The 20,900-nt window shown below is 39.4% G+C and overlaps 5 protein-coding genes and 1 pseudogene across 5 annotated transcripts; 3 read left to right on the top strand and 3 right to left on the bottom strand.

Moving 5' to 3' along the window:
* The first annotated feature begins 231 nt into the window (after window positions 1–231).
* LOC103852221 lies at window positions 232–5,149 on the top strand. Its single transcript, XM_009129141.3, has 13 exons — window positions 232–2,533; window positions 2,604–2,732; window positions 2,816–2,929; window positions 3,017–3,118; window positions 3,207–3,253; window positions 3,341–3,411; window positions 3,512–3,615; window positions 3,705–3,893; window positions 3,977–4,183; window positions 4,278–4,425; window positions 4,523–4,653; window positions 4,739–4,828; window positions 4,952–5,149. Exons 1-13 carry the CDS (start codon window positions 605–607, stop codon window positions 5,042–5,044), a joined length of 3,354 nt encoding a protein of 1,117 aa, XP_009127389.1. The 5' UTR covers window positions 232–604; the 3' UTR covers window positions 5,045–5,149.
* A 242-nt stretch (window positions 5,150–5,391) lies between these two features.
* LOC103852219 lies at window positions 5,392–7,429 on the bottom strand. The gene is made up of 9 exons (XM_018656577.2): window positions 7,173–7,429; window positions 6,987–7,086; window positions 6,799–6,915; window positions 6,503–6,715; window positions 6,288–6,429; window positions 6,059–6,195; window positions 5,895–5,975; window positions 5,726–5,803; window positions 5,392–5,642 (listed from the first exon to the last, which is right to left on the bottom strand). Exons 1-9 carry the CDS (start codon window positions 7,250–7,252, stop codon window positions 5,589–5,591), a joined length of 1,002 nt encoding a protein of 333 aa, XP_018512093.1. The 5' UTR covers window positions 7,253–7,429; the 3' UTR covers window positions 5,392–5,588.
* A 194-nt stretch (window positions 7,430–7,623) lies between these two features.
* On the top strand, window positions 7,624–15,277 carry LOC103852220 (annotated as a pseudogene).
* LOC103852285 lies at window positions 12,289–13,927 on the bottom strand (the record flags this gene model as incomplete). Its single annotated transcript, XM_033285173.1, has 5 exons — window positions 12,289–13,128; window positions 13,209–13,286; window positions 13,371–13,451; window positions 13,538–13,674; window positions 13,756–13,927. Coding segments are annotated over 5 exons (594 nt in total), but the record flags the coding sequence as incomplete, so codon positions are not given.
* Window positions 12,289–14,744, bottom strand: LOC117131902. Its single transcript, XM_033284942.1, has 3 exons — window positions 14,545–14,744; window positions 14,389–14,455; window positions 12,289–14,305 (listed from the first exon to the last, which is right to left on the bottom strand). The coding sequence occupies exons 1-3, from the start codon at window positions 14,559–14,561 to the stop codon at window positions 13,982–13,984; spliced, it is 408 nt and encodes a 135-aa protein (XP_033140833.1). The 5' UTR covers window positions 14,562–14,744; the 3' UTR covers window positions 12,289–13,981.
* On the top strand, window positions 15,056–19,150 carry LOC103840256 (uncharacterized protein At4g04775). The gene is made up of 3 exons (XM_033284941.1): window positions 15,056–15,354; window positions 15,821–16,323; window positions 18,855–19,150. The coding sequence occupies exons 2-3, from the start codon at window positions 15,831–15,833 to the stop codon at window positions 18,914–18,916; spliced, it is 555 nt and encodes a 184-aa protein (XP_033140832.1). The 5' UTR covers window positions 15,056–15,354; window positions 15,821–15,830; the 3' UTR covers window positions 18,917–19,150.
* Window positions 19,151–20,900: the final 1,750 nt, after the last annotated feature.

Genomic DNA, 20,900 nt, shown 5'->3' with positions numbered 1-20,900 from the left:
AAAAAAAAATCTTTTTTTTCTTAAATTTGCGGGTTAACGAGTACCCGCGACTCAAATTCGACTGACCCGTACCCGCCCCGCTTAAAATAATCTTGACCCGCACCCGCACCCGCCATTGCAAATTTTCAAATTCTTCGACCCGCACCCGCCCTGCAGCGGATCAAATGGGGCGGAACCCGCGGGCATTAATTAAAATTCCCAGCTCTGGCGAACTAGCCCACCTTATTAAGCTTCCAAAGAGTTTCGTTCATAATTTGTGAAACGTTATTTCTGATCCCCAACATGAACACCATTTCTACGTTTGCACTCCCAAATTCAAAAGGTGCAATCAAAATCTTTGTTCACCATTTATTCTGGAAAAGGTGCAATCAAAATCGAAACAGCATCATGGTTTACTCCAAACCGGTTGTTGTTGCCCACAACCTGCTCGACGTAATTCCTCAATCGGTTTTCGTATGTAGTGCTTGTCAATCCCCTGTCACGTGCCTCGTACGTGACAAAGCCATTCTCTGCTTCTCTTTTCTTTTCTTTTCGCCTTTCTCCCGCCTCTGCTCTGTTTCTACTCTGTTTCTGAACACGCAAGATCCTTGGGAGTCGGTTTACGATGAATCGTTTTCCTCCTCTGGCAGATGCCAAGGGCGAAAAGCTCTTCAAGCTCGCCAAAGATCTCTACGCTCAAGGCCATCACATCAAGGCCTTGGAGGCCATCCTAGCTTTGTCTTTCCTCAAAGGGAAGGACAAGAACCCTGTAACTTACCTCCACGGTACTATCTTCAGGGACCTCGCTGGAAAAACAGAGAACCCCAATCTGAAATTCACCTACTTGCTTGGTTCCGTTGAGATCTTTACCGCATGCAAGCCTTTCTCGGGGGTTGCTGCGATGTCACTCTTCAACTTGGCTCAGCTGCTTGAATCCAAGCTCTATTACAAGAAAGCCCTGGCTCAAGCTAACCAGACCGTTGGCGCTGTTAAAAACTTAGAGTCTCTGAGGCATGTTATCAAGACTTCAGAGTCAAAGCTCGCTCAGTTCAAGAATGGGAGTTATCTCGTTGAGGACTCCGATGACTCAGAAGATATGGTTGAGTCGGAGGAACATGAAGAGACTACCACCACCAAGACTGAGTCTGACTTTGTTAGAGGACTCAAGTCGTACTGGTCAGGGCTGAATGTTGATAAAAGAAGAAACTTTGTGAAAGTAAGCATTGCGGATTTTACAAGTTATGTCCAGAGATTATATGGCAGAGAGGGACGAGTTGCTTTGGAGGAAGTACTGGGTTCCGTTAGGAAACACAAAAGATGGAGGCTTTGGGTCTGTCGATCTTGTTCGAAAGAGTTCTCTAGTGCTGAAGAATGTAGGAATCATCTTGAAAAAGAACATGGTGCAGGGTTTCGTCATAATGTAGCATTGGCTCTACCTCAAAGGATAAGTGAGTCCTGGGGTTGTATGATATCTGATGGAGGTTGGGAACCCCTGGATACTGTATCTGCTGTCGAAATGATCAAGACTCGTCTACAAGATATGAAAGCGTTTGTGTATGAGAATGGATGGTCCAAAGATTTGCCTTTTGCTGCAGATGAAGAGCGCAGAAAGCTACTCCAGGAGATTCGGTTTCTACTTGTGACGTTTCGTGACTGTAACATTCTCTCACGTAGTGTTATAGCCTGGGTGAAGGATTTGGTGGTTAGCCATTTTGAGAAACTTCAAGTTTCCAAACATAGTCTTGCTGAGTGCGGCCTAGTGGAAACACCTCAAAGTATCTGCTTTTTGGAACGCCATGAACTCAATCAGTTCCTGGACCTTCTCAAACGCATCAAGTGTGAAAGGGATGATGGTACTGAACTTGTCTGCAGAGCAGTGGATAGTGTCTACAATGGTACTCGAGTTAAAGAGAAGATCGACTTTGACATGAAGTTTTCATCTCTGCTTTTGGATAAGAGACTGCTGCAATGCGAGATTGCTCAGTTCGATGAGGAAGGGGCAATCAGTTTCCTAAATGCCAGTGCTCACTACGCCAAGGCAAATGCTGGTGGCGACGATATCATACTCTGGTTGACAGAAAAGTCTTCAGGAGATGAGAAGTTCCATTTTCAGAGACCTACTAGAGCACACAATCTTGATGTTTGGTTGGCAGTTCTGGGAGCCGTTCAGTTCACATGTAGGACTATGGGAACTCAATATTACGCAAAGAAGCTCAGGATCGGAGATTTTACTGAAGTTCTCGTTGACGCCAAGAACTTGTGTATAGGCGAAGATGAAAGGAGAAGGAATACTCCGGATGGTCAAAGGAAGACATATGCATCTCTTCTATGCGATGAATGTGAAAAGAAGCATCTAACGACAGACTCCAGTAATTCTCTCGCGACAAGACTGTACTGTAGTGCAGTAGTAGATGTTCTCAAAGCAGAATTGCATCCGAAATTTGGTCTCCCCGAGTTAGAAGATTGCCTGAATGTTATACGTGATCATAGAAATGTCAGTGATGATGTGGTGTTGAGTTCCATAAACCACCTGAAATCAGTGATGACCGATAAGGTTTGTTTCTTGATTAACAAATAGGATATATCATAGTATTGTTGTCTTAAAAGTGTTTATTGATTTGCAGGTTCCTCTAATTGATTCTAAGATCTTTCTGGTTGAAAACTCAAGGATCAATTTGCTCAACGACCTTGTCAGACTTTCTGTTTTTGACTACCGCTCTTACATCCTTCCTCTGCTGAAAGAATTTTTGCTGGTTGGTTTGAAACAGAGAGTTTTCTTTCATCTTATCTATGATTTGGTCTTCCACCTGTTCCTTATATTATATTTGGTGTGTAGGAAGGAATTGTAGATATGGAATGCAAAGCCAAGTTAGCTGCAGCACAAGCAGATCGCTTACTCGAGGAGGAAATGAAATCACAGTCAAAAAAGAAGAAAAATAAAATCAGCAAGGTCTTATACAAAAAAAAAAGCTGTCATCTTCACTCTGATTTTCTCTTTAGAGTTAGTTTTTATTATTGTTGATGTCTCTTCTTCTAGGAAGAGTTAGCTGCAGTACAGGCGCTGAAACTTTTATCCGAGAACAATCAAGACAAAGAGAAGAATTCGGGGTCAAAGAAGAAGAGACGCAGAAACAAAAAGGTTGTTGAAGATGTGGAATCTCTGTTTGCTTCCCTGATTCTTTTTTTCGGTTCAGTTGTAAGAATGAATGGTATTCATGGCGTAACAGATAACTTCAACAAGCATGCCTGGAGTTCTTGATCAGAATGTCGAACAGTAAGTACTCTGTTTAGAGTCTTTTTGCAAGTTGATGTACTGTTTGTATGTTTTCTCAGAGCACAACGTGTTCTTACATATGTCTAGTGATACTTCTCCATCACCTAAACCGGGGGAAGAAGATTCTATGGAACAAGATCAAGAGGAAGCTGCTAAAGGTAACCTTGGTTGTGAAAGAGCTTGTCAACTGACGATTTTTCTAAAACTACTTTGTTTTGAGATGCATAATTCTCATATCTCTCATTTGCCATCTTCAAGATATGCAAAATATGCCTGAAGAAGAGTCACCGTCGAAACATTTGGAGCCAGCACATGCAGAAGGTCCACCCATATATAATTCAGCTCTTGCCATGACGCTGAAGGTAAAGCAGACACTAACAAAAGAGTAGGTTCTTTGTTTTGAGATGAATAATTCTTACATTCTGTTATTTGACTAGTTGTGGTACTGCAGGCTCTTTGTCACATTCTTAAAGAGTATTTGCTGCAAAATCGTAATCAAATTTATGACCACCGGGAAGAACGAGTTCCTTGTGCAATAGGAAATTTCTTTACTGCGTTTGTCTGGAAGCAAATGAAAGAGGGACTCTACAGTTGCCTCTTGAGCGACTTACTTGCTTCCATAGAAGAAGTTTATTCCAAGGTTTGTGCGGCAGCTAAAATTTTCAATCAAAAGTTTTGGTTATTGTCTAAATGTCATTATGTCTTCTTTTTACTCTTTTCCAGACAAGTTATGCCGCTGAGCTACTCGTATCCATCCTTGAGTTTTGGCCTTGCTGGAAATGTCCAGAAATAGAAAGCGTGGTTACTCATATTTTTACACTGGAGGAATATGAACGAATAAGTTGTAGCAAATGCAAAAAAATGCCAAATTATCCAGAGCAAAGTTTTTATGGAATCGTCATGGCTGCAGATTCAATCAGAGACCTGAAGGTAGGCTTCGTTTAATTCCCTCTTTTGTCTTTCCTAATAGAAATTGGAACTGCCACTTAATAAGTTTGTTGTGTGTGGTTGGTTATATATGCAGTGTGCTTTTGGGAATATAAAGTTTGAGGACATCCTTAAAATGATTCGCATGGAAGATAAAATGTTATGTGACCTTAAAACAGGAGGCTGTGGAAAGGAAAACTCTGTTCATCACATTATACGTAGATGTCCGCCTGTATTCACGATCGGTAAGTTCTGACCATTATTTGATCCTGTTTTGTTTAGAGTATTGTGTGATGAGGATAAAACAATTGTTGACGTTTTGTGGGGGTTTGGCAACACTAGTGCTGGAGTGGGAGAAAGATGAAACAGAAAAAGAAATATCTGAAACAAGTAAGGCTTTGGACTGCGAGATAGATATGAGCAGGCTATACGAAGGCTTAGAACCAAGCACAAAATACCGGCTTGTGTCAATGGTAAATCCTGAAACAGGGTCACAAATGTTTGTCCTATTTATTTCTTCTGTGTTTTCTTTCTCTTACAATATGGAAATGTATGCAGGTTGGTTGTGGTGAAGAAGAAGAATACATATGCCTAGCTTATAAAAAGAAACGATGGGTCAGGTTCAGTCTTGGAGCTTCAGCAAAAGAGGTAAAAAGACGAAACAGTATACCTTGAATTGTTCAGTTCTTGAAGAAAGGCAGATTTTTTTAAATAGAAGATGTCTTTCTGGAGTTGAAATGTAAACTTAGACATTATTGATTTGCATCACAGGTTGTTGGTAACTGGACTAGTGTGGCCAGATTCTGTGGAGAAAGGAAGGTTCGGCCAGAGATTTTGTTTTATAAAGCTTTGGAATGGCCTTAACAAGTGATAAAGTCATATATCAATATAGAAAACCGATTCTTGTATATTCCAATTCAAAAGCAGATTTGTTCTGTCTTAATAAAGCGATTGATACTGAGTTGAAACAACTTAAAACTTGTTCAAAGAAGTTAGTGATAATTTTTTTTTTGTAGAAAGGAAACATATCAGATTCCTCTTTTTCTTCATTCAATGATCTCACAAGAATCAAGCCCTATAAGCCAGCTATCTCTTACAAAGCATCCATTTGATCTATGTATCCTTCATTCCACCTTACTGAATCGTTTAAACAAACCCAACATCTTCATTCAACTTTTTCACAAGGCTGTGTCACGGAAAATGATGGTGTTTCAATCAAGTTTATACATTTAGCTGAATAAAGGAAGGAAAAAAAATATGTTCACAGTACTTCAAATCCAGAGCATTATTCTACTAAGACATTGTAAAGCTTTTGACTTAAGACCCAAATCGATTCTAAAGTTTTGCATATACATCGAATCCCTTTCCTACATCACTGAAAAAGCTTTTATTTGGTCTTTAGAATGTTTTACACCAAACTCCCGAACACAATCTGGTTCTTCCCCATAGTCTGGCCCGTCACCTGCCAGGCCATTGAAGTTGGTGGAACTGAGAACACACTAGAAACACAAAAACATAAGCAAGTATGCAGTCGTAGGAGCTTACGTTTTGGAAAAATAGAATCTCTGGTCGAATCTTCAGTTTTAAGAAACTGCTGAGAACACTGTTCCAGTCTCCAATAACCTGTACACGTAGAAACACAGCTCACTCAGCTTAACTTACAAAACCCAAGATAAAACAAACAGGTCACAGATCAAGAAACTTGCTGCTTGACCTCTTTGTTAAGAGCAAAGTATCTGATCCATCTATTGTTTTCATAAGCCATGCAATCGTATTGATCTCCGCACAAGCAAACCTGAGAATTACAACATTTGGAGTTGGTTTCTGGTAACAACAATCTTCAATAGGAAAATCCAGAAGGAGTTATTAGATACATACCATGGACACAAGACGGTATTTAGTGAATACACTGTCACCTTCGTATTTGTATATCTCACTGATATCAAATTCACTAGCGAGAACAGAAGTAGTAGCAGAGATCTCCTCTTCAGTCTCATTGTTCTCCCACTCTAGAGCTAAACAAATCCATAAAAAAAAAACAATCCTCAAGAACTAGTGCATTATGTTGCTGACGTCTACATAATAAACTTGAAAGGAGGCCTTTTACCAATAGTGAAAACAGATGGAAGGGTATTGATCACACGTTCAACATAGTTTCGCTTCCCACATCCTTCCTTGTCACAAGGCAACATCAAGGTGGTTCTGATAACCTTCAGGATGTTCTCAAATGTCAAATCCTCAAATGCATACTGCGATAATAACCAAAAACGTTTCTTAGCATCATCACTTAACATGATTACAGAAGGAAAGAAATGAGTTTGCCTTGAATTCTCTGAGTGAATTAGCGATCAGGATTAGACCATAAGCAAGCTCAGGTGGATATTCAGCATCCAATTTGCATCTGTTGCACATCTTTTTGGGGGTTTCGTAAAGTTCAAACATGGTTTTAAGAGATTTCTCATCGTCATATCCAGTGTTCCAGCGAGGAATAAGATCCAAGATGGTTACCAAGAAGTCATAAACACCGTTTGATTCCTAAGAGTAAAGAACAAGAAGATAAGCTTAACTATATAGAAAGGTTATAAAGGCTGAGAGAGAGAGAGAGAGAGAGAAGAGACCATAGGATGAGTGAGAGGTAGATTGTTGAGAATGAAATCACGGAGTTCGGAAACAAGTTCATCTTCAGTGAAGATGCTGGCCAACTCTTTTCTGAAAACGCTTATCTTCCAGAGAGACTGCAACAAAACAATCACGTTCTTGATCAAGATCTGGGGAACAAAGATAAATAATATGCTTGTTAAAGAACCTTGAGTATGGTATCAAGAGCTGAAGCACGAGTGGCGTTTTGTTTCTCCTCTGTTTTCATCGCCTCGTGAGCGTCGTCGTCATGCTTTACTGAGAGATCTCTGAACAATAGACAAAGCACTAACTAAGCAGGCGATTATTCTCGAGAGAAAAAAAGAGGCATAACTAGAGGATTAGTAGTACTCACGGATCAATTTTCTGGTCAGTATCTTCTTGAACCTTTGATGACGATGACTCCATCTCCATGATTAGATTTGGAATCTCCATGGAAAAACCAACAGCAGTAGCGTTTTTCTTTCGAGTCGCAAGACTTTTCTCTCTGGATTTTCTCGAGAAAATGCGAAGGATTTGATCAGCTACCTACAGCCGGTTGTTTTGTGCACGTGAGTGTCATGTGATATGCATTATGAAAAGAGCGCCAAAATTACTTACTCGAACTAGTGCTCGGTTCGCGGATCAACCCATCCCGACCCGTCCCGCCGCGCCGCGGATCGAATCATTTTTTAGATTCAAAAACTCGACCTGCATAACCCGCAGACGAAAATTTTTATATCCGTACCCACCCCGCCAAAACCCGCGGGTAATATTAATTATATTAAAAATAGTTATTTTAATTAAAAATGATTATTTTATAATTATATAATAATTATTTTAATTAAAAATAATTATTTTTATTTATATAATAGTTATTTTTAAAAAATACTATTAAAATAATATATTTATTATTAAAATTATATAAATATTTATTGTTTTTTATATATTTTACGAAAAATGTATTTTTTTCAAAACAAAAAAAAACTATTTTTTAATTTGTGGGTTGGCGGATATCCGTGACTCAAATTCGACTAACTCGCATCTGTCTCGCTCAAAATAATCTTGATGTACACCCGTATCCGCGATTTAAAATTTTCAAATGGTTCGATTCCCATCCGCTCTGTGGTAGATTAAACAGGACATGATCCGCGGGCAATGATTAAAATTTCCAGCTCTAAATCGAACGAAAGTAAACAAATTATCGGAACAATATTTTATTATATCAACAAGTTTAGTCGCACCCATGAAGACGTTTCTTCTCCTAAGCCAATTCTATCTCTACTTAACTCCCGAATTCGAAATTTCCTCACAATCTTTTGTTGCGGTTTTATTTGGGGGAAGGTGCGCTCAAATCGAACATGGAATGCCCACAAGCTGCTCGACAGAATGCTTTTTTTTTTTAATGGGCCTCTCTTTCTCTCTATATCCAAGCCTTGTCACGTGTCTCTCACGTGATAGCTCTTATTCGAATAACTACCATCCCTCTTCCATTTTTTTCCCTCCTCGTCGGCTCTTCTCTGGAAAACAAGAAAAGAAGAAAGCTTTTGAGAGTCACATGGAGACGACTCCCTTCGTCTTTGACTACGATGATGACGAAGCTAAACAAATCGTACAACTCTCTGCAGATCACATGGCTCAAGGAGATCACATCAAGGCCTTGGAGGTCATCGTAGCTTGGATTTCTTCTCACAAGAAGCACGAGGTCGCAGACTTTCTCCGTTTCCAGCAAGGTCAAATCTTCTTCGAGCAAGCCAAGCGAGCAGACGACAGCGACGTGAAATTCGCATTCTTGCTTGGCGCTGTGGAATGCTTTTCCGAAAACGATGGCTTCTCATCGTTCTGTGCTGCTTCGCTCTTTGGTTTGGGCAATTTGCTTGGATCGCCATTGTACTTGAAGAAGTCCATCGGGAAAGCAAAAGAGTATCTGACTATTATGGCGTCTTTTGGCTCATTGACTTCCGAGGACGAGAAAAGTCGAAAAGACGTGGAGAATGTACTCAAAGCTGCTGAGTCAAGCATCGCTGCTGGTTCTCCTATTCAAATGTGGGAACCGAAAGTTAGGGAGTCCAAGAAATGTACAGATCATCCGAGTAAGATTGAGGTTGAAGGATTGAGAATGTACTGGTCAGGCTTGAACGTTGAGATCAAAAGGAAGTTTATGGAAGTAAGCATTGCGGATTTCACAAGCTATGTGCGGAGATTCCACGGCACAGAGGGAGGGAAAGCTTTGGAGAAAGTTGTTGGTTCTGCAGTGAGTAAGAAAAAATGGAGATTCTGGATGTGTAGATCTTGTTCAGAAGAGTTTTTTACCCTTAAGAAGTTTAAGATTCATCTCGAGAAAGAACATGCCACAAAGTTTAAGCCTTCTACGGCAGAGCATATGGCTCAGATGGTGGATGAAGTGTGGGCTGGCATGATAACAGTTGCAGGATGGGAGCCAGTGGATACAGCTGCTGCTGCTGAAATGATCAAGACTCGGCTTGAATTTGTGTAAGCGTTTGTATATGAGAATGGATGGTCCAGAGACTGGCCATTAGCTACAGATGAAGAGCGCAGTAAGTTACTCCAGGAGATTCGGTTGCTGCTTTTGTTGTTTTGTGAGCGTAAGATCCTTTCTTGTGGCCTTCGAGACTGGATGATGCGTTTTCTGATTAAGCATCTTGCACGGTTTGAAGTTTCCAAGCATACTCTTACGACAGAGTGTCGCCTAGTGGAAACACCTCAGAGCATCTGCTTTTTGGCAAGAAGAGAGCTCGAACAAATTCTTGACCTTCTCAAAGGCATTAAGTGTGAAAGGGAAGATGGCAGAGAGGTGATTTGCAGAGCAGTGGACAGTTTCTACAGTAGTACTCGTGTTAAAGAAAAGATAGACTTCGACAAGCAGTTTTCATCTCTGCTTCTGGATAAGAGGCTGCTGCGATGTGAGATTGCTCAATTCGATGATGAAGGGGCAGTCAGTTTCTTCAACCCCGATGATCACTACGCCAAGGCACATGCCCGTGGAGATGATATAGTATCTTGGTTAGCGGATGACTCCTCTGGAGATGAGAGATTTCGATTCCCAAGACCTGTGAGGACACACAATCTAGATATCTGGGTGGCTGTTTTGAGAGCCGTTCAGTACACTTGTAGGACGTTGGGAACCAAGTATGCAAAGAAACTGCAGTTGCTAGGTTATGATGCAGGTCTTGTTGACGCCATAAACTTATGTGTCAGCGAAAATACAAAGAGACTGAGTGTTGTTACGGAACATCAATGCAGCAAATATGCATCTCTTCTAGGCGATGAATGTGAAAGGAAGAGAGAAGCTAGAGATTCTCACAGTTCACGCCTGTTCTTGTGTTCAGTACGAGATGCTCTTGAAGAAGCACCGCGTCCTACATTTGATTTCCCAGATTTAGAAGATTGCCTGAAGCGTATACATGGGCTTAAAGATCTCAGCGATGAAGTGGTCCTCGAGTCCATAGACCGTCTGAGATCAATGGTCGCTGATAAGGTCCATTCCTGATCAGAGTTTTTAATTAACAATAGAAAAACAGAGCTAAAAATGTAATCTTATAAGTGTTTCTTGACTTGCAGGTTGCGCTAGTCGATACAAAGATGTTGCTGGTTGAGAATTCAAGGATTAATCTGTTCAACGACCTTATCAGACTTTCTGTTTTTGACCACCGCTTTTACGTCCTTCGACCACTTAAAGAATTCTTTCTGGTCGGTTTTCGTCTTCCCTTAGATGCAGACACGTCTGTCACTTGTTCCTTATATTATGTCTGTTGTATCATTCTCTTAGGAGGTAATAAACGTAGCTGCAGCAGAAGCAGATCTTCTACTCGAGGAAAAAAAGAAGCCACAGTCAAAGAAGAAGATACATAAAAGCAATAAGGTCATTATTAAAGTTCTATTTGCTTTTCTGAATTTTCAGTTACTCAACTGTAAGAAGGAATGGTCTTCTTAATGCAACAGAAAACTTCAACGAGCATGTCTGTCAACCTTGATCTCCAAGGTACATCTCCATCACTACAAACGACGGAAAAAGATTTTACGGAACCACCAGATAACAGTCTTTCAAGTGAAAGGAATCGGTTGGAAATTTCATCCAACACTGTGGATGAAGAGGAAGCTGCTCAAGGTTGTGAAAGAACTTTGCGATGACGAGATTCTAAAACCACTTCGAGTTTAGTTGCATAAATCTTGTTTGTTTCATTCGCCATCTTCAAGGTATGCAAAACATGCCCGGAGAAGAGTCAGTACATAGAGAAGGTGCAGCCAGATGCAACTCAGCTCTTGACATGACCCTGAAGGTAATACGTAAACTCTCATCTTCTAGTTCTGATTCAGTTTTTGATATCTAAATGTGGTAATGCATTGCAGGCCCTCTTGAACATTAAGATCCTGAAAGAAGATTTAATGCAAAATGAGAAACCACTTCGTGACGACTTGGAAAAACAAGTTCCTGAGCTACTCCACAGCTATCTCCTGAGCGATCTACTTACTTCCAGAGAAGTTCTTTCCACGGTTTGTGCAGATATATATAAGCTTCTAAGCATGGTATTATTATTTTATTAAATAGGCTTGATTAATATCTCCTAGGTAATCTTGGTTTTTAACTCGATGCAGTCAAGTGATGCTGCTGAGATAGTCGTGTCCATCCTTGAGTCTTGGCATAGCTGTAAAAGTCAAGAAATAGAAAGCTTGGTAACTCGCCTCTTTACACTGGAAGAATATGAAAGAATGAGTTGTAGCAGATGCAGGCAGAAGCCCAATTATCCAGAGCAAAGTTCTTATGGAATCGTTATGGCTGCAGATTCCATCAGAGACCTGAAGGTACGCTTCATTTTGTTTCCCTATTGTCTTTCCTATATAAATTGGTACTATCACTTAATAAGTTTGTTGTGTGTGGTTGGTTATATATGCAGTGTGCTTTTGGGAATATAAAGTTTGAGGACATCCTTAAAATGATTCGCATGGAAGATAAAATGTTATGTGACCTTAAAACAGGAGGCTGTGGAAAGGCAAACGTTGTTCATCACATTATTAGTAGATGCCCGCCTATATTTACAGTCGGTAAGTAAAAAGTTTTAACCATGACTGCGATCTTGTGTACTCATTTCATTTAACACTTGTTGGTGTTTTGTGGGGGGGTTTGCAACACTAGTGCTGGAATGGGAGAAGCATGAAACGGAAAAAGAGATATCTGAAACAGCAAAGGCTTTGGACTGGGAGATAGATATGAGCAGGCTATACGAAGGCTTAGAATCAAGCACCAATTACCGGCTTGTGTCACTGGTAAAATCTGATACAGGGTTGCAAATGTTTTGTCCTATTGTTATTCTGATTTGGTCGGTTAGGAGCTCAGAATATGGGAAACGTATGCAGGTTGGTTGTGGTGAGGACAAAGAACACATCTGCCTAGCATATGAGAAAGACAGGTGGATCGGTATCAGACATGATGCTTTTACAGAAGAGGTAAAAAGACTAAACAGTTTTCTTTGTGCTTGTTGAGTTGAGTTTGAGTTGTGAACTGAGACATTGTTAGTATGTTGCGTGGTGATACCACAGGCTGTTGGCAACTGGGAGAGTGTGATCAGATTCTGTGGGGAAAGGAAGGTTCGGCCTAAGATTCTGTTGTATGAAGCCGCCCACTAATCGATGGTTTAGCAAATGTAACGGAATGACATATTCCAATGTAGAAACAGTGTGTTCGTCATCTGATTAAGGCATATTGATATTCATGTCAGTGAAGTATAACAGATTTGGTTCATCATTTTTACCATCCCTAGTGTACGTGTATAAATACAAATTAGGTTGTATATGAACAACATCTTACAAAAGACGAAGTAGTTTCCCTTGTGTTTCTCGAGTTGAATTTGTAAACTTGATGGGTCAGACATGTGTGTCATGACACTGGCTGTAGGTAAGAGTGTTTTCATATTCTGTTCTAGTTCAAAAGAAGTTGTGTTGATGAGTTGAAATTACAATGCGCTGTGAAGTTACTTTAAGAACTGCAGACAATTCCTGAAGTGAACTTTTTTAATGTCTAATATAATATATCACAGGGGGGAAATTTGATGAAAGATATTACAATTCACAGAGGGAAAAGTAAGCAAATCTTCCAATTAACAACACACTGTATCCTTAATAACAAACCGAAGTAAGCTGTGCATTTAGAAAATAGTACTTTTATTCAGTGACTACATCATACCAACTCAGGAGGATTGAGGCTGAAGGGAAAACATAAAATTTTGCAGTTGGTCCCATTTTTGTATAGTCGTATTTTTCACATCACTTGGTGTATTTATCTGTGCGTTCACAATCCGCTTTCTCTGCATATCCTGAAATTCCAAGTAGGAAGAGGGTTGAGTAAACACACACACACATAAGGAAACAAAAAAAAACATAATAAGCAGCTTACGTTTTCAAAAAATAGAATGTCAGGTCGCATATTCAGTCGTATAAAAGTGTTGATAACACTATCCCAGTCACCTATAACCTGGACAAGCAACACGCAATCGCTAAGTCACAGATCGAACAACTTGCTTGTATTAAGAAGTAAATAAATTATAAGCTATTTTACCTGTTGCTCAGAAGGAAAGTAAATGAGCCATCGATTGTTAAGGTAAGCAACACAAGCGTATTGATCTCCATGCGAGCAAACCTGCATTGGACTTGTTACATTAATCTTCTCAACAGCAAACGTTTTAAAAAAAAAATGGAACTGAAACTTAGTTAGATACTGCTTACCATTGACACAAGATTGTATTTGGTCTCTGGTGATCCACCTTCGTATTTGTAAATCTCACTAATATCTATTTCAGTAACGAGAACAGAAGTGGTAGCAAGTATCTCTTCTTCAGTCTCATTGTTCTCCCACTCTAGTGCTAAACAATTCCACATATAGAATAAAACTCAAAAACTCTATGTTGCTCCAATATAACTCTTAGTTTATGAATAAGACTTACCAATGGTAAAAACAGAAGGAAGTGTAGGGATAACATGATCAACGTAGCTTAGTTTCTCACATCCTTCCGTTTTGCAAGGCACCATAGAGTTGATCTTGATGACTTTAAGGATTCTCTCAAACGTAAAATCCTCGAATGCAGACTGTGGTGAATGATGATAACCAAAACCATAATCTTATTATTATAAAAGATTAAAAAGATAAAAAAAAAAAATGGAAAGAGATGACTATGCCTTGGTTTCTCTGAGTGAATTGGCAATGATGAGTATACCAAAAGAAGGTTGTGGTGGTGGATATAGAGTATTCATCTTGCATCTAGTGCACTTCATTTTCACCCGGTCTTCGAATCCTAAGTGACGGTTCCAGCCAGGCATTATCTCCAAGACGTTTATCAAAATCTCAGAAACACCACCATTTTCTTCCATAAGACTTAGTTTGTCGAGAAAGAGATGGTAAAACTGGTCCAAGTAGTCTTGTATGAATCTCTCATGTGTTTCTGGATAAAGTGTTATCGGGACATCGCATGAGAACATGGTGGTTCTCATCAGAGACTGCACCAAATTAATATCACATTCTTTAAGAAAACCAGATACTAAAGAAAAAGATTCAATCACATTCTTGCGAAGAAGGAGACCTCGAGTATCATATGAAGAGCTGAAACACATGCGGCGTTTAGTTCCTCTGCTTTCATCGGCGGCGCTCTGAGCAAAATAGAAAAAGAAAGCAGCTTTCTCAGAGGAATAAAGCGTGAATCAAAACTCGGAGGAGACTTTGTTTTACTACTACTCACGGATCTGTTTCTTTCATTTTCTCTGCTTCTTGAACGTTTGATGGCTCCGTCTCAATGATCAGGGTAGTTTATTGTTGAACAATGGAGGGAAACAATAATGGCGCTTTTCTTTCTAACTAACGGTAAGAGTTTCTCGAGAAAAAGAAAACTGAGAGAGAGAGACAGAGAAAATGGGGGAAGTGTCGAAGAGAAGAAGACGAAAGGATTCTAGCGTCGTCATGATTCATTATCAAATGAGCGCCAAAAAATTGATAGAAGCTCTGCTAATGATCAGATCTATCGGGTCTTGTGACGTGTGAATGAACTTGAACCGATTAACAAAAACTTAAACTATCTGACCAAAAAAGGGTGTATATATTTATTAATAATACGATTTATATTAGAGAAAAAGACTAGGATAGCACCAAACCAAGTTTTTGTTCCCAAAATATCATTCAAGGCTCAAAGTCACAAAAATAGGTTTCATTAAAGAGGTAAATATACACTTATACCCCTTGGGTTAATTAATCCAAACCTTAGACCATGTCCAACGGTGGATTTCACCCGGTCCATAAGAGAAATCCTTAAGCATAATTGTAATTAAATACTATTATTAGCGTTAAATCGACGAAGGATTGGTCCGTCGCAGCGGACTTAAGGATTCAATCCTTAGACACGTGTCACGTGGTGAGTGGGTGGAATTTGTCTTTGGTTTGTGTAGGGTCGAAAAAAAAAAACATTCTCGAGCCAAACCAAAAAAAAAAACTCCTCCTCGACATAAGGCGATTTCGAGACGATTCTGCTCGATCTCTCTTCCTCGGCTCGTGTAAGGTAAATCAAAGCTTTAACTCGTAGATTTATCGATTATAGATCACTCTCCATCTTGTTTGTTCTGTATTAAGGGTTTGGTTCTCGGATTCCGACAGATTTGAGAAAATTTTCAAATTAGGGTTTCAAAAATATTTGGGGCAAAATCGATTTAGGGATTCTTTGGGGGTTTAGATAGGGTTTTCAAACGTTTATGGTTTGTATCGGTCTCGGATCTCCTCTCTGTGTGTTATACGGATTGAAACCGTATCGGGTTTGTTTCTTAATCGATTGTCGTTTCTTAGCTGTTTTCTTCTTAAAATTTGTTTCTTGTCGTTGGTTTGCTACCTTCTCCTTCATGTGCTTTTGATTATTTAACATTGTTTGTTGTTGTTCTTTAACATACGTAATTGATTAACGTTGTTCTTACTTGTTATTTGCTGTTAATTTAATTGGTCCTTAACTAAGTGTTTACTTGTTTTGGTTGCAGATAAACGATCATGGGACGATACAGTTACAGCCAGCTTTCTTCATCCTCACACTCTCCAGACTTAACCTCCCTCCTTGAAGCCGAATGTGAGATGTACGCGGCTGAAGCTGAGATTACTCGGTGGAATGCAGAAGCCAGTGACTGGGAACCATCAGCAGAGGGTGATGATGGCATCCCAAGGACATGCTACTGTGGTTCAGAGCCAGTTCACGGATACTCCCAAACGCCAAAAGATCCATACCGACGTTACATAACGTGCCCCAATGCCGATGATAGAGACTGCCACGTCTGGAAATGGTGGGACGTGGCGGTGGAGGAGGAGCTGAGAGAGTTTCAGAGGGAGCTTAATGCGGTTAAGGGTGAAGCGAATCAACGTGAGCAGAAGTTACTCCGTCTTGAGAAGCAAGTTTCCGAGTTCACAAAGAAGAAATCAGGAGCTAAGCTAATGGTCTTCAGCTTAGTGTCAGGGTTGGTGTTGCTTATTGTGCTAGGTGAGTTACTTCCTTTTATTTTTTCATCTCTCATATGTATTACAAATATTGAAAGTGTGTGAAAGTTGATTGTTTACTCATTTATTTTTCAGGAATACTTGGAAAGGATTCAAAGGATTGGGGCGTACGTGCTTTGTTTCTTTAACGAGGTAATTATTTTATTAGTAGTTGTAGTAATTTAGTTTCGAAACCGGAAGGAAAATTAAATGTTTGTTAGGTTTTGATTTGCTTGGATAGAAAGTAGTTGTAGTTACTTAGATTCGAAACCGGAAGGAAAGAAAGTGGTTGTAGTAATTTAGGTTTGATTTGATGTGCTTTTAATTAGTCGAGTAGTTAATGAACTCATTTGCTTTCCACCTTCTCAACTGCTCTGATCTGATTGCTATTAATCGAGTAGAAGGCTTACTTAAGCCCTCTGTGTCACTAGTAGAGTGTCACAGAGAAACAATTAAAACAATGGCTAATGGAAAAAATTTTAGTAATTTTCTCTTTAGTCAAATTCCAGTTGACCTTGATTCACCAGAACCTTTTTGGTTCGGTAGTCAAGGTCCTGATGACTCTCCTTTCATGAGTGCTCCCGACGTTCCTGCTAAGTCTCCTGTGAGCTCTTCTCCGGACGTTCGGGCAAAGTCTGGCGTGAATCCAAATGCCTCAGGTCCTGAGAGGAGAAAATGGACTCCCAGAGAGGATAAAATCCTTATTGGTGCTTGGCTTAACACCAGTAAGGACCCTGTGATGAGCAACGAGCAGAAGTCCACTTCTTTCTGGAAGCGTATAGTAGAGTACTACAACGCAAGTCCTCTCCTCGCTGGGACAGTACCGAGAGAGACCACCCCTTGCAAGCAGAGGTGGTCTAGGATTAACGGCGATGTATCCAAGTTCTGTGGCTCCTACGATGCGGCTCTGAGGGAGCAGAGAAGTGGGCAAAACGATGATGATGTGATGAAAACCGCCTTGGACATTTTCTTCAACACGGTCGGCTACAAGTTCGCCATGGATCACTGCTGGAGGGAGCTGAGATACGACCAGAAATGGTGCTCCCACTATCCTGCTAAGGACGCTGGAAAGGAGAAGCGCAAACAAGCTGTGGAGGTGGATACAGAAGTGGCCCAAGGTGTCGATCCAGAAGTTAGACCTCCCGGGGTTAAAGCGGCCAAAGCTAGTACCAAGAAGAAGAAGAGTGGCAGGGAGGAGGAGTTGTCGAGGCTACATGGGGTTTTAGAAATTAAAGAGAAACTGTCTAAACAAAAGCTTCTTGATCGTTTACTAGCTAAGAAAGAACCTCTCTCAGATATGGAAAACACTCTCATGCTCAAACTAATGTCCGAAATGATATGATCTATTTTCAATCTTGCTTTTGAGGTAGAACTGTTTGTGTACTGATTGTTTTTTAATGGTTATGACACGGTACTAACTCTTGTCACTCTGTTTTGACAGGTTCACATGTGGGAAGGAGTCACGGGTCTTTATCTGATGGAGTAGGAATCACGGGTGATGGAGTAGGATTCACGGGTGATGGAGGAGGAATCACGGGTGTAGTTGTATGAGTCACGGGTCACTCTCTCTAGCATATGTATTATAAGTAGTAGTTGTAGTCTTTGTAGTGTAGTATAAACTTGTTTCCTCTTGAGAGTCAAGTTCATGTTTTCAGAGAGTTTCTAAAGTACTCTCATTGTTTTCCTCGGATCATATGTAAGCTTCTCTTTGTATTAAAACTTATGTAACATTATCTTCTTCTTTGTATCAAAACTTATGTAACATTATTTTCTTCTTTGCTTACTTGTAGAGCAAGTTCTTTGAGACATTCGCTGCACATAATCTTGTTTACATAATCTTTTTTACATAATCTGCTGAAAGAATATAACTGTTAATAATCATGTTAACATAATTTTGTAAACAATCTTGTTAGTAATCTTGTTTACATATCTCTTTGATCCATCTTTGTTAATAATCTTGTTATTAATCTTGTTTTAGATATGCACATTTGATTCCTCTTTCAACATTCCACGTGAAGGTTACATCGTACAAGACACTTGTTCAAGACACAAACGGTTTGTAAAATCACAAACCATCAAATTTTTTTTTTTTTTTAGTAATATGACTATCTCACGGACGGTATATATCCAAAGTGGTCAACATTTATCCAATCTATCACACTCCCTCAATGTCCCAAACAAGCGTCATTTGCTAAATGGCAAGAAGCAGCCCGAAAAGATGTCGAGCGGGCATTTGGAGTATTGCAAGCTCGGTTTGCGATAGTGAAAAACCCGGTTCGTACATTGGACAGAGAGAAGATAGGGAAGATTATGAGAGCATGTATCATACTACACAATATGATAGTTGAAGATGAACGAGATGGTTATACAAACCGGGTTAATATTTCAGATTTTCAAGAAGGAGAATCTTCCAGAACCTCGGAGGTCCTAAACGAAATTCCTACATTGTTCAATGATACATTTCCCGACCGCAATGATCTTCGTGATAGGCAAACTCATGATCGATTGAAGAATGATTTGATCGAAAACATTTGGAATAAATTTGGTAATCAAGATTAATAATTAGTTCTCTTTGGAATATTATTAAATCATTGTATCTTTTTTTTTAATAATGCAATTAATAAAATTTCAATTTTAATTTTTTTTAAAAAAAATATTATTTTATTCCTAAGGACTCATTTTTCAGGATCACCATTGGACGAGTATTTTAGATCCGAATCCTTAACTAATGAAAAAAAAAAAAAAATTATATGCTTAAAATATTGTTAAGGACTCAAGTGGGAGTATCACCATTGGACATGGTCTTAGGGTTTAGAGTTAAGGGGTGGGGTTTTGGAATTAGGGTTTAAAATTTTATAAAAAATAAATACTAAAATAAAAATTTTAAAAACAGTTTTAAAAAGTATTTTTAAATTATAAAAAGAAAATTTGAAAAAAAAAAATTTCAAAAAAAAATTATAAAAATTTCGAATCTGAAAACATATAATCTAAAACTATAAAAAAAAATTCTTTCTTTTTTTATTTTTTTATTTTATTAATTTTTATTTATTTTTATTTGTTTGTTTAATTTTAAACCAAAGGTATTAGAGATATTTTACCTTTTAATGAATGTCATTTTTGTGACTTTCTCCTTCTAGTGCTATTTTTGAGACATAAACTTCAAAAGGTGCTATTATTAACAAGAGTTATTTTCACTATAGGGCAGTTTACGTGTTTCTATATCATAAAAAGGCACTTCTTGCTACTGGGACAGTTTTCATGTGAAAAGACCCAACTTGCCCTCAGAAAATCATAACCGGTCCGTTCCTTTTCTTTTTTCTTAGTTCGATTGTTCAAATTTCAAAATTTAAAATCTAGGTGGTGGGCCCACGGACGGATATTATAGACAGATCTGTAAGGATAATTATTCACTTTTAATTTCGCTTTTACCGAGACCGGAGAGGGAGAAACCGAAGCGGCGATAGCGAGCCAAAAAAACGACGGCGAGTTTCGGCGACGATAAACAAGATGTCTCGACGGCGGAGTCTGCGTGGTAAAGAGATTGCTGTTGGTTAGTAATGCGCATCTCCCCCCCCCCCCCTGTTAGTTTGATTTAGTTTTGCTGTCGATTTGTCCCTCAAACGAGTGATTTTTTTTTTGATTGGAACAGACGAGGTAGAGGTTGTACCGGCCAGTCTACCGGAGAGGTTATTTGCAACAGATCGTTTCCCCTGCGAGAAAATCAACATGTACTCTACTATAGATTTTCTGCTGTGCGTTAGAGACGCACTAAACGGCACCGAGGAGATGGCGATGCTCCTGAGATCTTGCTTTGGAACCCTATTTAGGTTTCCTGTCCGTAGGGTGCTGATGGGCAAAGTGATACACGGGATGCTGACAAGGCAGGTGCTAACGAAGAAGGGAGGGTTTATTTTGTTGCGTAGTGCCTTTGTACTTGTGATGATTGCGTAGGGAGGGTTTATTTTGTTTTGACATTGCAAAAAGGGTTGGAGGTTGTTTTTGGTTAGGGCCCTTGTTGTGTTGGATGTTTCATTTACTATCGGTTCTCTGTGTTGCAAAACATGTTATGTCAGCAAGTTTTTTGTATTATCACCTATGGTTGGACGTTTAGGAAACCAAATCTTATTTATGTAGTTATTGTTGCATTTTTGGTTGTCGAACGCAAGCAAGTTGGTATACATTTAGATTTAGTAAGACTGTATGCTATAGAATGTACATTTGGGGCTGTATGAAAAACGAGTGCACTCATGTACACCTATAGTATGCGATGTACACATGGCGTATGTACACGATTCAAGTTGGTATACATTTAGATTTAGTAAGTCTGTATGTTAAAGAATGTACATTTGGGGCTGTATGAAAAACGAGTGCACCCATGTACACCTATAGTATGCGATGTACACCTGGCGTATGTACGCATGTACAGAAGCGCTCTTGTATGTGGATGCGTAGGAGGAACCGTTTGGCGTTAGTGTGAACACTATAACTTGTAAACGTGTACTTAAAGCAAATTTAATGTATGAACTGACTCTCGGAAGAGTACATGTGGACAATGTATTGAACTGTGCGACGTGTGTGTTAGGTGGAGGCGGA

This window comes from Brassica rapa, chromosome A02 (assembly GCF_000309985.2).
Source record: "Brassica rapa cultivar Chiifu-401-42 chromosome A02, CAAS_Brap_v3.01, whole genome shotgun sequence".
NCBI classification, from domain to species: domain Eukaryota; kingdom Viridiplantae; phylum Streptophyta; class Magnoliopsida; order Brassicales; family Brassicaceae; genus Brassica; species Brassica rapa.
This window is presented reverse-complemented; position numbering and strand designations above follow the sequence as displayed.

What these genes read in the sequence shown, in the direction of transcription:
- LOC103840256 (XM_033284941.1), top strand. Translation starts at nt 15,831, where the DNA reads ATGGGACGATACAGTTACAGCCAGCTTTCTTCATCCTCACACTCTCCA. An exon ending in TGTGCTAGGTGAGTTACTTC is followed by an intron (nt 16,324 to 18,854) that starts CTTTTATTTTTT and finishes AATAAATTTGGT; the next exon opens with AATCAAGATTAATAATTAGT.
- LOC117131902 (XM_033284942.1), bottom strand. An exon ending in CTCTTCATATGATACTCGAG is followed by an intron (nt 14,306 to 14,388) that starts GTCTCCTTCTTC and finishes AATTTGGTGCAG; the next exon opens with TCTCTGATGAGAACCACCAT.
- LOC103852221 (XM_009129141.3), top strand. Translation starts at nt 605, where the DNA reads ATGAATCGTTTTCCTCCTCTGGCAGATGCCAAGGGCGAAAAGCTCTTC. An exon ending in AATCAGTGATGACCGATAAG is followed by an intron (nt 2,534 to 2,603) that starts GTTTGTTTCTTG and finishes ATTGATTTGCAG; the next exon opens with GTTCCTCTAATTGATTCTAA. An exon ending in CTCTTGCCATGACGCTGAAG is followed by an intron (nt 3,616 to 3,704) that starts GTAAAGCAGACA and finishes GTGGTACTGCAG; the next exon opens with GCTCTTTGTCACATTCTTAA.
- LOC103852219 (XM_018656577.2), bottom strand. Translation starts at nt 7,252, where the DNA reads ATGGAGATTCCAAATCTAATCATGGAGATGGAGTCATCGTCATCAAAG. An exon ending in CTCTTGATACCATACTCAAG is followed by an intron (nt 6,916 to 6,986) that starts GTTCTTTAACAA and finishes GTTTTGTTGCAG; the next exon opens with TCTCTCTGGAAGATAAGCGT. An exon ending in TCCATCTGTTTTCACTATTG is followed by an intron (nt 6,196 to 6,287) that starts GTAAAAGGCCTC and finishes GGATTTGTTTAG; the next exon opens with CTCTAGAGTGGGAGAACAAT.